Source organism: Berghia stephanieae, chromosome 1 (assembly GCF_034508935.2).
Source record: "Berghia stephanieae isolate SIO BIC M18660-M18661 chromosome 1, UCSD_Bste_1.3, whole genome shotgun sequence".
NCBI lineage: Eukaryota > Metazoa > Mollusca > Gastropoda > Nudibranchia > Aeolidiidae > Berghia > Berghia stephanieae.
The window spans coordinates 77,346,753-77,363,187 of record NC_088360.1 but is presented as its reverse complement, the minus strand read 5'-3'; the positions used below and the strand labels follow the sequence as shown (position 1 = coordinate 77,363,187).

The window sequence follows — 16,435 nt, the reverse complement described above, 5'->3', positions numbered from 1 at the left end:
ATTTTTAAACCATTTCTTTACTAGATATCTCTTGTATATATGACACCATATTTTCACTCATACTTTTCATGCTGTTTTGAGGATTTGCATAAAATGTAAACGTGGAATATATTTTTCAATGTTCTTATATCTTATTCATACTTTGACTATTTGTTACAGAGATTGTGTTGAGTAAAAGTAAAAACAAAATTGAATCAACATCTTTGATAACAAACAAAAAGTAAAATTCAATTTTTTTGTTTCATTTAAATGAACAGTATGTCTGGTAATCAGTTTCTATTTTAGGGGTAAGCCTTTATATTTTGTTGTTAGATGACAAGACATACCTGTTGTCCCATAATTGTTGTTTTTGGCACCTAAAGAAAGAATAGGTTGTGTTCCTAAAGAATAGAACATTGGAGTTACCTATTTAAGGAAGGGAAGTGAAAAAAAATATCTGACAAAGCAGAGAAAGTCACTGGAGTGAATGTGCAGTTGAGCTATATTCACCTCTGCAAATGCCTTAAGAAAATTGGCAAAGGAAAAGGAGGATCAGATTTCCTCAATTTCTAAGGAAATTAAGGAGAAAGAGGCCTCTTTGAAATCATTGTAATTGCAATATTTCACAGACCGTTAATAGTTGTTCTTGATTATATGTATAGATGTGTTTATAAAGTATAGCGCTTACACAGGTTTGGGTTCCTGACCTCCCATAGTGGGCAGGGAGGTTACTTACTGTGTCTTCTATACCCCTATATCTGTTTTCCAACTTGCTTTCTCTCTTAGAGTGAGATTACTTGGTTTTGTCCTTTCTCTAGTTGGAGTCCTTGGCTGAGAGGGAAACAGTGACATGTATCATTAAAGTTTTGGGAGATGTTTTTTCCCTCTTGTGAATCATCTCTCTGTTACGTATTATTATATGTTGTTTGAATCTATACTGTAAGCATTTGAGCATGTTCCTCTTAGTGCAATTCTGTTCTCGTGACAGGATGAGACTTTTAGGTGATCTCAAACTAAGTACATTTATGGTATGCTCTTGTAATTTACATCTGTTCCCTATTCCCCTGATATGACCTAAATGTGTTGCAAGCTCCGTACAAAACAAAAACAGTCAATATAGCGCTTGGCCTTCACGAGTTAGTGGCTATGGTTCATAATATAATAAAATGTTTCAACAAACTTTTTAAACATTAATCTACTCAAGACACTTGTGGAATAATTTCAGGAGATCAGGTGAATAATTGCTGTTGACATAAACAGCTAAAGCCAGCAAGGGATTTTAAAGTAATTTTATATGTATAAAATATTATTTAAATTGATATGTTTGGTGTTGGCTCTCTTGTATATCAGTATTGCCTGAGAAATCCAGAGAACAATGTTGCAATTATTTTTTGTTTGTAGTGCAACACCCATTTTTTTGTCAATCGGGAAACCCGAACTGTCTGCAGGTAGAGATCTTAAATATTTTTTCAAGATTTGACTGAGGACCCTGTTTATGGTTACCTTGTAGACTGATAGTATTTAAAGGTTACTGATCAATTTCCTTCCTTCACTTTCAATCTATAAAGATATTTTTTACTGTACAAATACAAGTAGTAGTGAATAATGTTTTAATTTGTTAACTACAAGCTTTTGCCTTTGGATCAAAAACTTTTATGATGGTTGGAATCTCTTAAAAATCCCCATCCTGCAGAAATTTAAGTCAACACGGGTGAAAGGTTAAAATTGGGAAGACCAAAATATGAAATGCAGATTCATGTCTTTTGCAAACATTATACATTGAACTGAGAAGAATGCATTTGCAGACAATCAGGCCTTCAACAAATTTCGTCTATAATTAACATTAAATTATTTTTTCAATACAGAGACTATTTAAAAGTGGCACCTTCATTTTGTAGTACACTCAAACACGGGTTCCTTGAACTCCTCACGACAAGCAAAAAAGTTAGAGGAGACCGTACCTTGCCATAATGACTTGATGGAAAGGGGGGGAGGGGGGGGGGGAGGGGGCAATGGGGCTCGGCAGTATAGACATCGCTACCCACCCAAAAGATACCTAGTTCGATATCCATAGCATTATGTGACCTTCAGCAAGCCACTCCTCATTAGCTCAATTTGTGGTGCTGCACTGCGACTGACACTTGGGTTATTCCAGTCTTCCCTTGGAATAGACCCTAAGTCAAATTTCCACTTGAAAATGAAAAAAGGGAACTGTATTATTTATTTATTTATTTAATCGATATGTTAAAGGAGATAAATATATATATCACTATGACATATTACACATTGTTTATGTGTGTGTGGGGAGGGGGAGGCTGTTGCTATATCTTACAACATTCATTTACCCTCATAGCCAATCACAGTACGTGGCATTGAAAATAGAATGAATGGCGAAGTGCGAAGAATAAGCAGAAAGATGTCGGTTATGCGATACGGTGATGGGGTGTAAAAGTGACTGTGTGTGTCTGCATGTGTATCATATTGTATACACACACATGCAGTGCAGATAGATGCACACAATAAACACATACGCAACTGTCAATGCCACAGTAGTAGATTATCAGTGGTGGAAAATCACCAGATGCATTTTAAAAAACCCATTAATTAATTATTTTACATTTGCTGGGTGAAATTAGTTCAAGGAAATCGTGTTTGAGGCAAAAATTAGTTTGAGGAAGGAATGGAATTATAACAGAATAATAAGGTAAAAATTTGGGACATACGAATGAGTTCGAGGAAACGGGCTAGAGTGTAATAGAATTATGTTGAACAAAGCTTTTAATCAACCAGATTCATTCAAACTCCAAGCATTCACCATTAGAAACTGAACCACAACCTTCTAATCCAGGAGCCATTATTTCATCACTTGCCATTGATTGATTTCAAATATAGATCTCGACCGAAAACAAAATGGAGAACTACTGATGCCTATTTCTACCAAAGGCTTTTGTTCTTTTCGAAGAATTTGTTTTTGATATGTGGGTATAACAAGCAATGTGGGTTATGTTAGCAAGAGAAGCAAACAACACCCAATGCACCAATAGATAGGTCCATATCAAAATATTTGACACACCTCTACCGTTATTTTTTTTTTCCAAATAAGTCTGATTTCATCTACAGTACTTTTGTAAACCTCCTTTGCAGTTAAATGGGGAATATTTGGGCTTTCAGAAATCACATTGGGTTTACAATTCCTCCATTGTAGTTGTAAAGAGATTGGATGATCAATCTGATTTACCCTTCGCTCCATAGTCACATCTATCATCAATATTGCCACCACCTAAAAATGAAGATCACGCACATGTGATGAATAGATCTCAACATAGGTGTTCATAACGGTGTCAAATTGTTTTGCAATTCATCTGGTTATTGCTATTAACATTATGAAATCAACTTTTAATTTTTTTTCTTTTTGATCACAATCTGTACATTTTCATTAATGGCGAATGATATTCAAGTGAAGTACATACTGTATTATCCCTCACAACCGTACATACCCTCATAAGTCCACAATTTAAACGGCGGAATCAATATGTTTGTTTATCACTGATGAAACAGAAAACTTTAATCTGAAATGCCAAAATTTTAACTGTGTAGCACATTTTTTATGCTTGATGTTAAAAAAAAATTATATTATGACAATCATTTCTTTTAAGTACCTAAAAGTGTTTTATAGTTAGATGTATTTGAAATAGGTTATTAACAAGTAACAAACTTTAACAGATCTTAATAGTCATAATAACATTAGCCCCTGTATATTTTTTTTCTTCTTTTTCACTCTATGTGTGATATTAGTTTATATACCTCTAAGTGCACAGTCTAGGACCTAAAAGTTAAGTGAGGGATAATACGATAGTGTTTTTATCTGTGTATAATTTTATGAGCATGCTTATCTATCTATGTGTGTGTGTGTGTGTGTGTGTGTGTGTGTTTGTTTTCCCTCTCTTCATAAATGTGTAAGCATCCTAACAATTTTGTAAAAATAACGTGGTGTGTTAATGAACATAAAATATTTAATGAGGATTTATTACAGGGTTTGAAATATTTTTATCACAGCACCCATTGACGAGCTTTAAGTAGAATTATAAAACTCCATTATGTTAAATTTTGTACAGAGCAAACAATTTGCTACTTCTATGATATGTCTATTGGACATGGATATCATAAAAAGTGACATAAATAATGGAAGGGAATAACTTTAAAGTCATCTGTTGTTCTACAATCGCATCATCTAATTAATCACAAAAATTGCGTAAAAAATAACTTTAAACATCGCAGGAGCAAAAGATTTCAGTAGCATATGATTAAAGAAAAAGAAACACAAAAACAAAACTGGATGTTTAAGATATTTAGCGTTGTGAATTACATTGTGAATTATTCAGAGGGATTGTCTGACCTTAGCAGACGTGAAACAACTGTGGTAAATTAAGGCTTTCAAGAATTGTCAATAATTCTAATGATTAAAAAAAAAAAACACGCCACTGACAATATCATGAGGTTTCTTTAAAGTTCAATAATATGTTGCATCTAAAGAAATTGATTAATAAAAGGAAAGAAATAGCTTCATACAAAAATGAAAACATTTAAATCCATCGACCTAAAAACAGTGCGTTTATTTTCTCTAATCTAAGTCTTAAGGGTAGAGAAATTAACCAAATACTAATAAAAACAATATAAATGATGATGGTGATGATAATAATAATAATAATAATGATAATAATGATAATGCTGAGGATGAAGATAAAAAAATGGTAATGAATAATATGGATTAAGATGACATTAATGATGATTATGATAACGGTAGTAGTGATTATGTTCACATTATTAACGACAGTGATTTCCATAAGGGTCCATCACCTAGATACACGGTACTAAACTCACTCAATTTAATTGTGATATTGAAAAATGGACAAGCAAGAAATCAATTGATGAGACACACACACAAAAAACAAACAAACAAATAAATAAATCATCTATTATATAAATGAAATGAAAGGGGGAAAAAACATTCAATATGGTTTCTTGATATAACAGTTACAATGATCCAAAATGAATCACAATGGGGATGAAAAGCATAATGTAGGCAACAGTAGATGAAGAGTCAACTTCACACAACCGTGGATTCGATTCTTTTTTTAAATTTATTTAAACAACACACGTGTTAAAAACAGATTGCGGTAATAAATACAGTTATTTTCTAAAATTTAAATAGGTAAAATAAAATTAAATTGCTTAAAATACCGTATCACAAATATGTGCCTACTCGTGTGATTTATTTAATTATGTGACCATTTATATGTATTTATATTCATCACAATGGTTACAATTGATTTCTATGTGGCTTTTTATATACAGACATTAATCATTCATGAGTTAACTGATTTTAAAAAATGTATGAGTTCATTTGAATTTTGAAGCATTTATCAAGACCATTGTGTATTTAGAAGAGCAGCATGCAGTGGTATTCATCATTTACTTCACATTATTTTTGGTTTCATCCATCAATTATATACAACCTGTGTTGATTATAAACAAAAGATTCCTTTTATAATATCAAATTCTTTCTAAGAAAATGAAAAGCAAATATTATATGAAAAATAAAATCATGAAGTAATTGTACATAGAACTATTAAATGGGGCCGTTTTGGCTATTTGATGTTTAACATATTCAACATGAAGCAGTGACGCACTAAACAAAATAAAATAGAAAGCCCACAACGGTTCTTGTTAGAATAATGCTTACTAATATTACCAACAGTATTGTCCATTAAGTGCTCATACTTACAATCACCTCTTTAAAAACAAAATATGCACACTTATTTGTTTGTCTAATGTCCTACAAATTTTATAATAGTCACATTGCTGAGAAATGGGGTTATGGCTAGGCTTCAGTGGGATAAGGATAATAATAATATAATCGAGGGACATAAAAAAAATTAATAATAATAACCTAAAAATAATAATATAATAATATAATAATAATAATAATAATAATAATAATAATAATAATAATAATCATCATCATCATAATCATAATAATAATATCATATGTTCTCATGCTTCATTAAAATAAAACAATTCATGCATTAGAATGGGATTCGTAGTCAAATTTGTAACAAGTAACAACATTGCTGAGCGGGTGAATTGGTTAAGGGCGCAGGGTTTTCAGGTAACATTTCCTCTAAATTGTACAGTGTAGTTATTATAGATATTGTAACAAGTACAATTTTCATCTCGAGTCTTCATCCTCATACTGTTTACGGAAACACTCTCCCACCGGAAAGAAGTCCCATGATCTCTGCTGGTACATCTCCCAAACATAGGTTTCCTAATGGCGGAATATGTAATATTTTAACATTAGGGAGCTGGAAACATGAGTAATTTTTTAAGGGTTAAAAATAAATAAAAAAAACAAACTACAGGCCTCATTCAAGTTTTCAATTTGAAATATATGATTTGCAAATTTTAAAATTTAGGAACAAGTGAATTTCATTTCTATTTTTCCTTAGATCAGAAAAGTGGAGGACCAAAAAGACAATAAATATTATTATTTGAACAATTAGTCTATGTAATTTCATCCCGAGAGTTTATTTATAACTTTCAGCATGAACAGGTATAATCTGATAGAATTTTGGCTTTCATGGAATACGAGGAAACATACTATAGTATAAACATTACAAATAATGAGTAATCGGATTTTTCTTCTTCTTCTTCTTCTTCTTCTTCTTCTTCTTCTTCTTCTTCTTCTTCTTCTTCTTCTTCTTCTTCTTCTTCTTCTTCTTCTTCTTTTTCTTCTTCTTCTTCTTCTTCTTCCTCTTCTTCTTCTTCTTAGTTTATTCTGCAGAGGTGTGGTTCTAGGCCAATTAATAAAAATAATAAAGCAATCAAAGTGTTACCTGTCCAGTATGCTCTGTGTCAGGCTTGTTGATCAAATGCATGATGAAGAACCTGTTCAAAAAAAACAAAAAGACACTAACCCTTTGGCAACAAATGTCTTCATTAATTACATAACAAATTTCATCCACTTGGGATGGAAAATCACAACCACAAAAAAAAAAAAAAATAATAATAATTAAAATTCTCTAAGGGCTTGATTTAGTACAATGAGCCTTTCTATTGAATAACTGATGTTTGTCTTGACCCGTTTTGTTTCTCCCCCTAGAGCATCTCAAAGGAATCTTATAAAAAAAAGTCGCTAGGTCTATCACTTTTTAACGATGCTGGTTGTAGTAGTAATAGAAGTGGTAGCACTTGTAGTTTTAGTAGTTGTAGAAGTAGTAGTAATAACAATAATAGTAGTAGTAGTAGTACATTTACACTGTGCACCATATCTTCTGTGTTGAGTAGGTTATTCAGACCATCTGAGCGATTTAGTAAAATCTCTATGCCTAGGTTTTCCTAAAAGGAAAATATTATTAAAAAATATAAGAAAATATAAAATAAATGTGTAAATATTTCATATATAAATATATATATATATGTTTACAATGTCAACAAAAACCACTTACAATGTCTAAATAAGCTCAATGAAAAAAATTGCAAATGACGTAAGAGATGCTCAAACCCAGGACGATCTGTTATATTTGACTACCCAATTATCATTATTAGTATTAGAGGGTAGGGCACTTATAAAGACGTCCATCCGGACATTTACTTACATGTAGTTGGCAAAGTTGTGCTCGTTTTGCACATGAATCTCAAAGCCGTGTGGAACTTTGTCGAAATAGTCTTTGCCAATGCCACAGATAAAGCATTTTGACTGGAAAAAAATTACAATAATATAATAACATTAAAAAATCCCTTTCAAATTATGTAAACAATCTTTTTCAAATATTCCATAGTATAATTCCTTTTTGAGTGCAGATGGCACTTTGTATACATTTACTTGAAGAGTTTTCTCTAGAGCAGAATATGCATTTACTGAAGATAAAACAATGATTTTCAAGCTGACAAGTATTGAAAAAAACACACAAAAAAAACAACATTATATATATATTTATATATATACCTCCATGTCCTCTTTAACCTGTTCAAGTTGATCTCTCAACTCTCCGAAAGCGTCAATGATCAAACCTGAGAATAGTCAAAATAATGAACCATGAAATGTCTTTGCTACAGTATTGAGCTATGTGGAACGACTCGAATTACAGTGCAACCCACTTATAACAACATTAGTTGTAATGACATCCCGCTCATAATAATGTTGTGTCAAAGTGAAAGTCCTCCCCTCCCCCCTTATATATTATTATTAGCAATGAACTATCTAATTTTAAAAAATAAAAAAATAAATCATTTCATAGTGAGTGACATACTGACTTAAGACAGATTTTATTATTTTAAATTTTAAAAATGTAGGCATCCAATGAGAAGCTTGCTTGCTGATCAGTAAAATCAAAGCTTTTCAGGTTAAGACAACCAAGGACAATGCTCGTTTGTTCACCAATCAGTGAATGTTTGTTAGTGCCATATCTGACCAGTCAGCGAGTGAATACGTTTTAATGGCCACTTCATAAAAAGACTTGCTTAGCTACCTACCAATAAAATAAATGCTTATATCGGCTTTAGCAGTGGCAAATTGCTTTTGCCCTTCAGGCTTTCATCTCCCTAAATCCTGTCCCTGTACAGATGTGACAATCAGAGAATGCAACCTATTCCTTCCTGAGATCTACAATCTCCTTGACAGACTCAATGGCATTCTGCCAAGTGAAGCTGAGCCAGACAGTTATGTCAACGTGAATAAATAGGCCAAAGTCACAAAGGACATATTGATTGATGTGATCGTCTCTGACACGAGAAACACATCCTCATTTGCGCCTGGATATGATAACAATGACGACTGTGTCAACTCCATTGGTTTCCTGCGCTGAAGCAAAAGTAGATACACTAGAGCTTTGTGGAGCGGCACACAAATGGAGAATCATTGTTTGGCATCATTGGACAAGCAGAAAATAAGTTATGAGACAGAATTCTTTTAAAAGAAAAGACAGTCCACGATTAACGATTTCTTCTCATCCGCAACTTGATGCCATCAAAAACATTACAAGTCTCATTCTCTAAAATGACCCTTTAAGGGTCACCACAACAATTAATTGACCGCTTTTCACTGCACCCATTGTCCCACATTTTACTTTCATTTTTTCTCTATTTCGTATATTTATGGGATATAGCAACACTTAGTTATAACGACATAAAATAGGCGGTCCCGACAATATCATATTATACGTGGGTTGCAATGTATGAAAAAAAAAAAAGGAAAATGAAATAATAAGAAATAGGTTGAAATGAAATATTGTATTTATCTATCTTAAAATTATATTTATACCAGTAAGCACACATATAATAAACATACTGTAGGCACATTCACATACATTTTACACTTACATACACACATACATACATACATACATACATACATACATACATACATACATACATACATACAAAACACAAACATATATCACAAACCCAAACAAGGAGTATATATTATATATATATATATATATATATATATATATATATATATATATATATATATATATATATATATATATATATATATATATATATATTAATAAGGCCACTCACCCTGAATGATGGCAAGCAGAATAATGACAACAAAGAAGAAGAAGCTGATGTCAAACATGATTCTGTAAGCCTCGTTAGGATCACCATCAGCAGGTTCTATCTCATCCCCTGGCAAATCAACATTATGAATATATGATATTTGTGTCTAATAAAATTATAACAAACAGTCTGAATACTTGTCAAATCTGTAACCATCCATACAGTTGAACATGTTAATTAGAGTAATTTAAGATCAGATATGCTATTGGTAGTTGGTTGCTAAGAGAAGACAATATGTACTTTGAATATAATACTGTTGACGTCTCTCTTAGGTTTATTGCAAATTAAACAGCCAAATGTCTTAATCTCATTAAATTCTCCCTAATAGACTATAAACGGTTAAGGTTGTACACGGTTCAGTTATTGTTATGGTGGCAACGCTGGTGAGCATTTATTGAAACATACCACCTAAATGAAATTAAGAGATACGCAAATGTGTCATGAAATAGTGATCGTTGTAAAGTAGGATCTTTGCATTAAGAATAAAGATAATCTTAACAGTGGTAGTACTGTATACGCGTAACGTGAAGACAACGTTTTAATCCAATTCAATGTTTTCTATGACAAAGTTGCAATTCAGTTTGTAAGTGAAGATTTGTGAATAGCAAATTTTGAAAAGTGCCCGATGAATAATTTCTAAAAATAATAAAAGTATCAGATCTATCCACATACTAGTTTCGAGTATCTATTTATTAGTATTACAATTTAGAAGCTTCAAATTTCAGCAAAAAATCATATTTTCAAAGTCATCAGACTAAAGATTTCCTCAAAAGATTTAAAGCTGTTATACTTTTCTATATGGCAGAAGGTTTGTGATCAATTCCCATTTGGTGTTACATTGCACATTCTTTTAATATTCATGAAAAAGAAAATCGGAGCTCCTGCTATGTCCATGTCAATTAAGGGACGGGTAGTTTTATAAATTCATCTGTTATTTTTCTTGTAAGGTATACATAATATCTGCAAAACTGATGTGCGTTAATCCGAAAGGCTCGCAACATCCACCAGCCAGAGATAATGTACCTACTAACACACAAAGCTATGTATAACATTTATTGTCTGAGTCTGATCGATAGAATTTAGTGAGAACAACTCATAAAATTGGCTGGCTAAAAAGCAGTTTATAACCCTGATGATCTTATTAACTTTATTCAAATAAGTGATAGTGTTTCATTGCTAAGCGCGCATTGTACGAGTAATATTGAAAGGTGTGGTGGTATTTATGCTGAGAATTGGGTAATTAGATAAATAAACATCCCAGAAGCACTACTGGAAGTCTTAGACATTGGACAGATTCTGTTGTGGCTTGTGATCGTCATGCCAAAGCTAGTCAGCCTACAAATTTGACGGGAATAGAATGCAGGTTGATGTCTTGAACATTATTCCTAAGGCAGTGGCCAATAATATTATAATTTGCCCATAATTAATATCTCCGTTTCCCATGCCGTAAATGCACAATGTGGGCACAAAAGATATTGACATATGGTCCCAAAGAGAATTTAAGATCAATACAGTTGTCTTCAACTTACCTATGCCACCACCTGCTCGTACTCCGGTATGGATATGATATACAAAACACTGAAAGGTGGAAAAAGAATGATGTTGGTAAATTATTTTTCTTTCAAAGGACAGGATTATTTAAATTATAAAATGCAAAAATTATTGAACAAACCGTCATTTGGAGTTGCTAGTTTAAATGCAGCCATTTAATTCGTGTACATAATTCGACTGTCCTCTTCATGTCGCCTCGACCGCTTATTCATTAATTTACACCAAGACAAGGTGTTCATAATACAATAGTAACAAGGTAATGACGAGGAGTTGCTATGCTGTCTATATCATTTTCCTTTCCTTTTATCCCCAACAACTTAATAAGTGCAAAACATAAATCAATGAACAATTAAATACTTATGTTGTGGTATATATCCTTGTTTTCTCAACCGAGCGACTATTCATCCCTCCTTCACTTCCATTTTTGAAATTTACAGATTTTAATAATACAAGGCACTAGCATTACAGTGCAATAACCCTACTTTTGACCCCCACCCCCATCAATATTTTAAAAAAGAGAAAAGTCAAAGCCAAAATTTATTTCAATATCAAAATTATTCTTGAAACCTGGAGATATTAAGTTTTCTTTTATCATCCGTTGGTGGACGGATATATATTGGCAAGTAAGAAATTGACCCTGAAGTTTTGGTCACGGCTATTAGCATGCTTAAGCTCTCGACAATTGCTAATTTTTCAGACAAAAAATGTCATGACCAGTAATTTGTAAAACCCTACAAATGCCTGATTAACCACTGCACAACAGGTTTGAGCTGTAGAGTCTACAACATTTTCGTTTTGAAATTCATAATAGAAAAAAAAATGATCTTCATAGTAGATTCCTCTTGTTTTCTATTATTATGAAACGGAAACACAATTGTGTAAGATTTTCTGCAATAAGTGACCGACAATGGGCTCATATTGATTTATTTGGTTGTCAGACGTGTTTAATAAATGCATCAGGGAATTAAACATTAAATTAATTCTTCAAATGAAAGATTCAAAATTTCCTTACCGTAGCCATATCATGGCATTTCCTGTCAACCTGTCCATCTTCTTCTTTGACATAAAACTTCCTGAAAAAGTTGAAGGCCACAACAGTGTAGATGTAAACCACCACACATGTTAGTAACACAGTCAGAACCAGCTGAAACAAATTTTTAAAAAAGTTTTTACACGCATTTAAAACTATTGTTTATGGAAGGATTTCGAGAATTTAAAAAGTATTTTGTAAGTTTTGATGGAATTTTTTTTCCTTTAGGACCTTGTTCAAAATATAAAAATATAGCAAGAGAAAAATAAATAATCAAATATCCCATTTCAAACCGGTATTGGATGCGACCGCCAAGAAAAAAGAAGAAGAAGAAACTGGTATTGCATCAAGGTGTTTCAGATGTTGAAATTTTATTCTACTGTAAAAAAAAAAAAAGAATGAAAATTTGGTTAAATTTTTATAAGGCTATGCAAGGACCAGGTTTGTCTTCATAGTTATGGATATGATATTTCATTTGTCCTTTAATTCAATTGAACATCTAAATTATTGACCAAATGTAATTTGCTTTAAAGAATCGTTACTTTTATCTAGTTAAAACGATTTTAATAATGCTATTATTGTTGAATAAAATATAAGATAAACTATTTGCATGCTCAACATGTCACTAAAGAATTAGTTGTAAGGAGATCAGAACTGAAAAGGTTTTGATTACTTAAAATTCCATAAACTCACTGCTCTAGACCCAACCATCACAACTGGTGAAAGCATTGCTTAAATTTTGAAACAGATTTAAAGACAAAAAAATAATCCATTGTAGACAAATGATCATGATGCAACATGCTTTAAGAGTCCAGCTTCAGGCACAGCCTTATTGAGATGAATGAATAGAGCAGCTTTATTGCAAAACAAATAAATAAATAAATAAATAAATAAATATAATTTCTGAGAATTTTGACCTGAAATTTATCTTTCGCAATCTGCTTCATCCAGGTCGCGGGCAACAAACATTATCGCACTCTACAAAATCAAGCCCATGGCAAGTGGTTGGTATGGATTTTATTTTCAATCCCATTTTATCAATTACCAGAATACATATCATATAACAAGGACTGTTGTAAATTTGGAATACAACAGAAGCTTCTCCCTATCAGCCAGATTTGACCATGACATTAGTCCTACCTGCTTTCCATTGTGTGTTACAGACTGCAAGATGGTTCGGAGTGTCTTGAATCCGATAGCCACATCCAATAAGTGAGCCGCATAGAAAAAGTAGTTGAAGTTTCCGAAGATCGAAAACAGAAAGTAGAAAAACAGGTACAGGAATGACTGAAAGAGGAGAAATATTCGAAAATCATCATTAATTGCCATAAAAATATTAATCAAAGATAAGACTATTTACATATTCAACAAATCCTACAATATTTCATTTTATGTGACATTTTCATTATGCCCATTTAATATTATCAAAATTTTTAAAAAAGCAACGTGGCCCCCTTTTTTAACAAGTGTATAGGAAAATGTGAACAAGCTACAGTTTGTACGAGTATGTAAGACCGTCAGATATAACACAATTTAAAACATCAGCTAAAATATCAGCGTTGTAACTCAAGTGGTCATACTGAGAAGAAAAAAATAATTTTATAAAAAGTTCCAACCAGAAAAAAGCTTTTTTCCTCTTCACATCCAATATGGAAAAGTCATAGATGCTATATTCTGCTAAAGGCTAATGATCTGGTACCGGATGATGATAATGATGATGATGTTGATGATGATGATGATGATGATGATGGTGGTGGTGGTGGTGATAATGATGATAATGTTGGAATGTAATTTCACCATGGAAAAAATCCTGATCTTTTGTGTTGTCTGAAACGAAATACAAAGCTTTTAAAAAGAATACTTACTTGATCTGTGATAATGACTCCCCACTTCCAGATCTGGTACTGGAAATCCACATTCTTCAGACTAATGAGGGTTAGAAAAATGAAAGTTTCGATTACAATGTCACCAAACATTATGATTTTTATGAGGAATTCACTCGGATAGAGAGAAATAATGATTAACTTATATCTATCCCCTTCCCCATTCTCCAAAATCAAATGAAAGGATAATTTAAAAAGTGTTTTGCCATCTTTATGCCATGAGCGATAACTACCTATTTTTAAAATGTAGATACTATGTCCTTGCGTATATTTCATAGGTATAGAGTTGTGGGAAAGTTATTATGTTTTTCCATTTAATTAATTTGGAAATAAGCGTATTGAATTGTGATGTTAATATAATTATATATGACCCATAGATTCACAATAAAAAGAAAATAAATGTTAACCGTTATGTTCATATTAAAAACATCGAAAACAATCATTACTAGGAAACACCCAATGGTAATTTAAATATTATGTTGTTGTTATAGTGATTGCTGTTACAAATTATGTAAACTTACAAAGCCGGAACAAAGCGAGACTTCTCTGTACTGGCAGACGTTGTTTCTTGGTCCATGCCAAGTAGATTGCTAATAGCATCGTAATCATACTGCTCAGAATAGCGAGATCTCACCTTAGAAAGGGTAAAAATCAAATGAGGCGATGTTGATGATTATAATGGTAATAATTATGATGACAATAATAATAATGCATGATAATAATAGTAATAATAATGATGATGATAATAAAAATACTACTACTACTACTACTACTACTACTACTACTACTACTAATAATAATAATAATAATAATAATAATAATAATAATAATAATAATAATAATAATAATAATAATAATAATAATAATAATCATATAATAATAATAATTTAAAAAAATAATAATAATAAGATAATTAACAATAGACACCGTGTCAGCAGTGAAGCATACCACGATAAAAAGATGATTTATATCTATTCGCACTGTTGGCTATAGCATTACCTTCTTTTTCACAAATTTGTCCCAATAGCTTTCAGGGAAAGTCTGGGTACTCAACACCAGCTTATCCCACTGTGCCTTGATGTCATCTTCTCCAGGCTGCTCCGCAATGTACAATCCCTCGAATTCGAGTTGTCTTGCCAAATCTCTCTCTCGTTTGAATATGACAAGAGGCACCTGAGGCATAAATAATAATAATAATAATAATAATAATAATAATAATAATAATAATAATAATAATAATAATAATAATAATAATGAAGATAATAATAATAATAATAATAATAATAATAATAATAATAATAATAATAATAATAATAATAATAATAATAATAATAATAATAATAATAATAATAATAATAATAATAATAATAGTAATAATAATGAGAGTCATAGTAATCATAGTATAAACATCTATATTATGCAGAGTAATCTGCTACGATCAAATATGTGGAGTATATTTCACAGGTGCAAACTCTTTGATAAAAGACCCATAATTCAGGAAGAAAATTGTGACCTATCGATTTCTGCAAATGTTACAAGTACAGGAAATATTTGGTTCACAATGAAGAAATTTACCTGTGCCTTGTCACCCTGTTTGCTCTTTTTTTTGGTTAATAATATAAAATTAAGAAATTAAGGAGCAGGCACCGATGTAAGATAAAGATCTGGATAAGTGAGTATGAAAGGTTCCAAACAAAGCAAGAAAGAAAAATACTGTACAAGAATAAAACCATCCCTAAAAATCAGTCTACCTCAAGTCTACCACTTTTAATTACCGGTCAGCTGTGCTACCATTACATTTTGCTTTGTCTGGCACCTTTCATACACACTTGTCCATATCTTTTCTTACACTGGTGCCTTCTCCTTAATTTCTTAACTTGATATTTTCAAAAAATAAAATGGAGGAACTCAAATGTTCGTCCTCGTCCTTTCGTGTTGAATGCAAGTGTTGTTTGATGCAAGCGAGGGTTCACATCGTAAAACGGGTACCCTTGTGAAGAATATAGGTTTTAAAATTGTCCCAACTATCAGAAGCCTCTGTCGTGTAATGGTAATCAGAAGGTCTGAGGTTCGATCCCCAGCCGAGATAAACTGATTTTTTTGGGATGTTTTTTTTTCTTGTATTTTTCTTTCTTGCTTTCTTGTCCAGATCTTGCTCATTTTTACTGCTTACACACGATTGTGGGATTTAAGAAGAAACCATCGTATAATAATAATGCATGATGATATTTATATTTCCATACTTTTATACTTCCTCAGCCTCAAAACTTTGTACAAATCATATAAAAAAGAAGTGCAAAAATGGCACAAACCTTTAGGCAGTAATATGCAACTAACATAGAGAAAGCCACGAGGGAATGACTGACAG

The 16,435-nt window shown here is 31.9% G+C and overlaps 1 protein-coding gene across 7 annotated transcripts in view; it reads right to left on the bottom strand.

Annotated features, from left to right (window-relative positions):
• Positions 1–6,067: 6,067 nt before the first annotated feature.
• The window catches only part of LOC144957693 (ryanodine receptor-like), a 199,479-nt gene continuing 189,111 nt past the window's right edge, over positions 6,068–16,435 (bottom strand). For all 7 annotated transcript variants that reach the window (XM_078889091.1, XM_078889068.1, XM_078889059.1 and 4 more), the window contains 12 exons: positions 16,380–16,435; positions 15,067–15,240; positions 14,589–14,701; positions 14,050–14,110; positions 13,325–13,471; positions 12,167–12,298; positions 11,133–11,181; positions 9,565–9,672; positions 7,988–8,052; positions 7,638–7,738; positions 6,876–6,927; positions 6,068–6,307 (listed from right to left, as the gene is read on the bottom strand). The exon at positions 16,380–16,435 is cut by the window's right edge and continues 172 nt beyond it. In XM_078889091.1, the coding sequence (XP_078745217.1) occupies positions 6,209–6,307; positions 6,876–6,927; positions 7,638–7,738; positions 7,988–8,052; positions 9,565–9,672; positions 11,133–11,181; positions 12,167–12,298; positions 13,325–13,471; positions 14,050–14,110; positions 14,589–14,701; positions 15,067–15,240; positions 16,380–16,435 (1,157 nt within the window). In that variant the 3' untranslated portion in view covers positions 6,068–6,208. The remainder of the gene's footprint in view (positions 6,308–6,875; positions 6,928–7,637; positions 7,739–7,987; positions 8,053–9,564; positions 9,673–11,132; positions 11,182–12,166; positions 12,299–13,324; positions 13,472–14,049; positions 14,111–14,588; positions 14,702–15,066; positions 15,241–16,379) is intronic.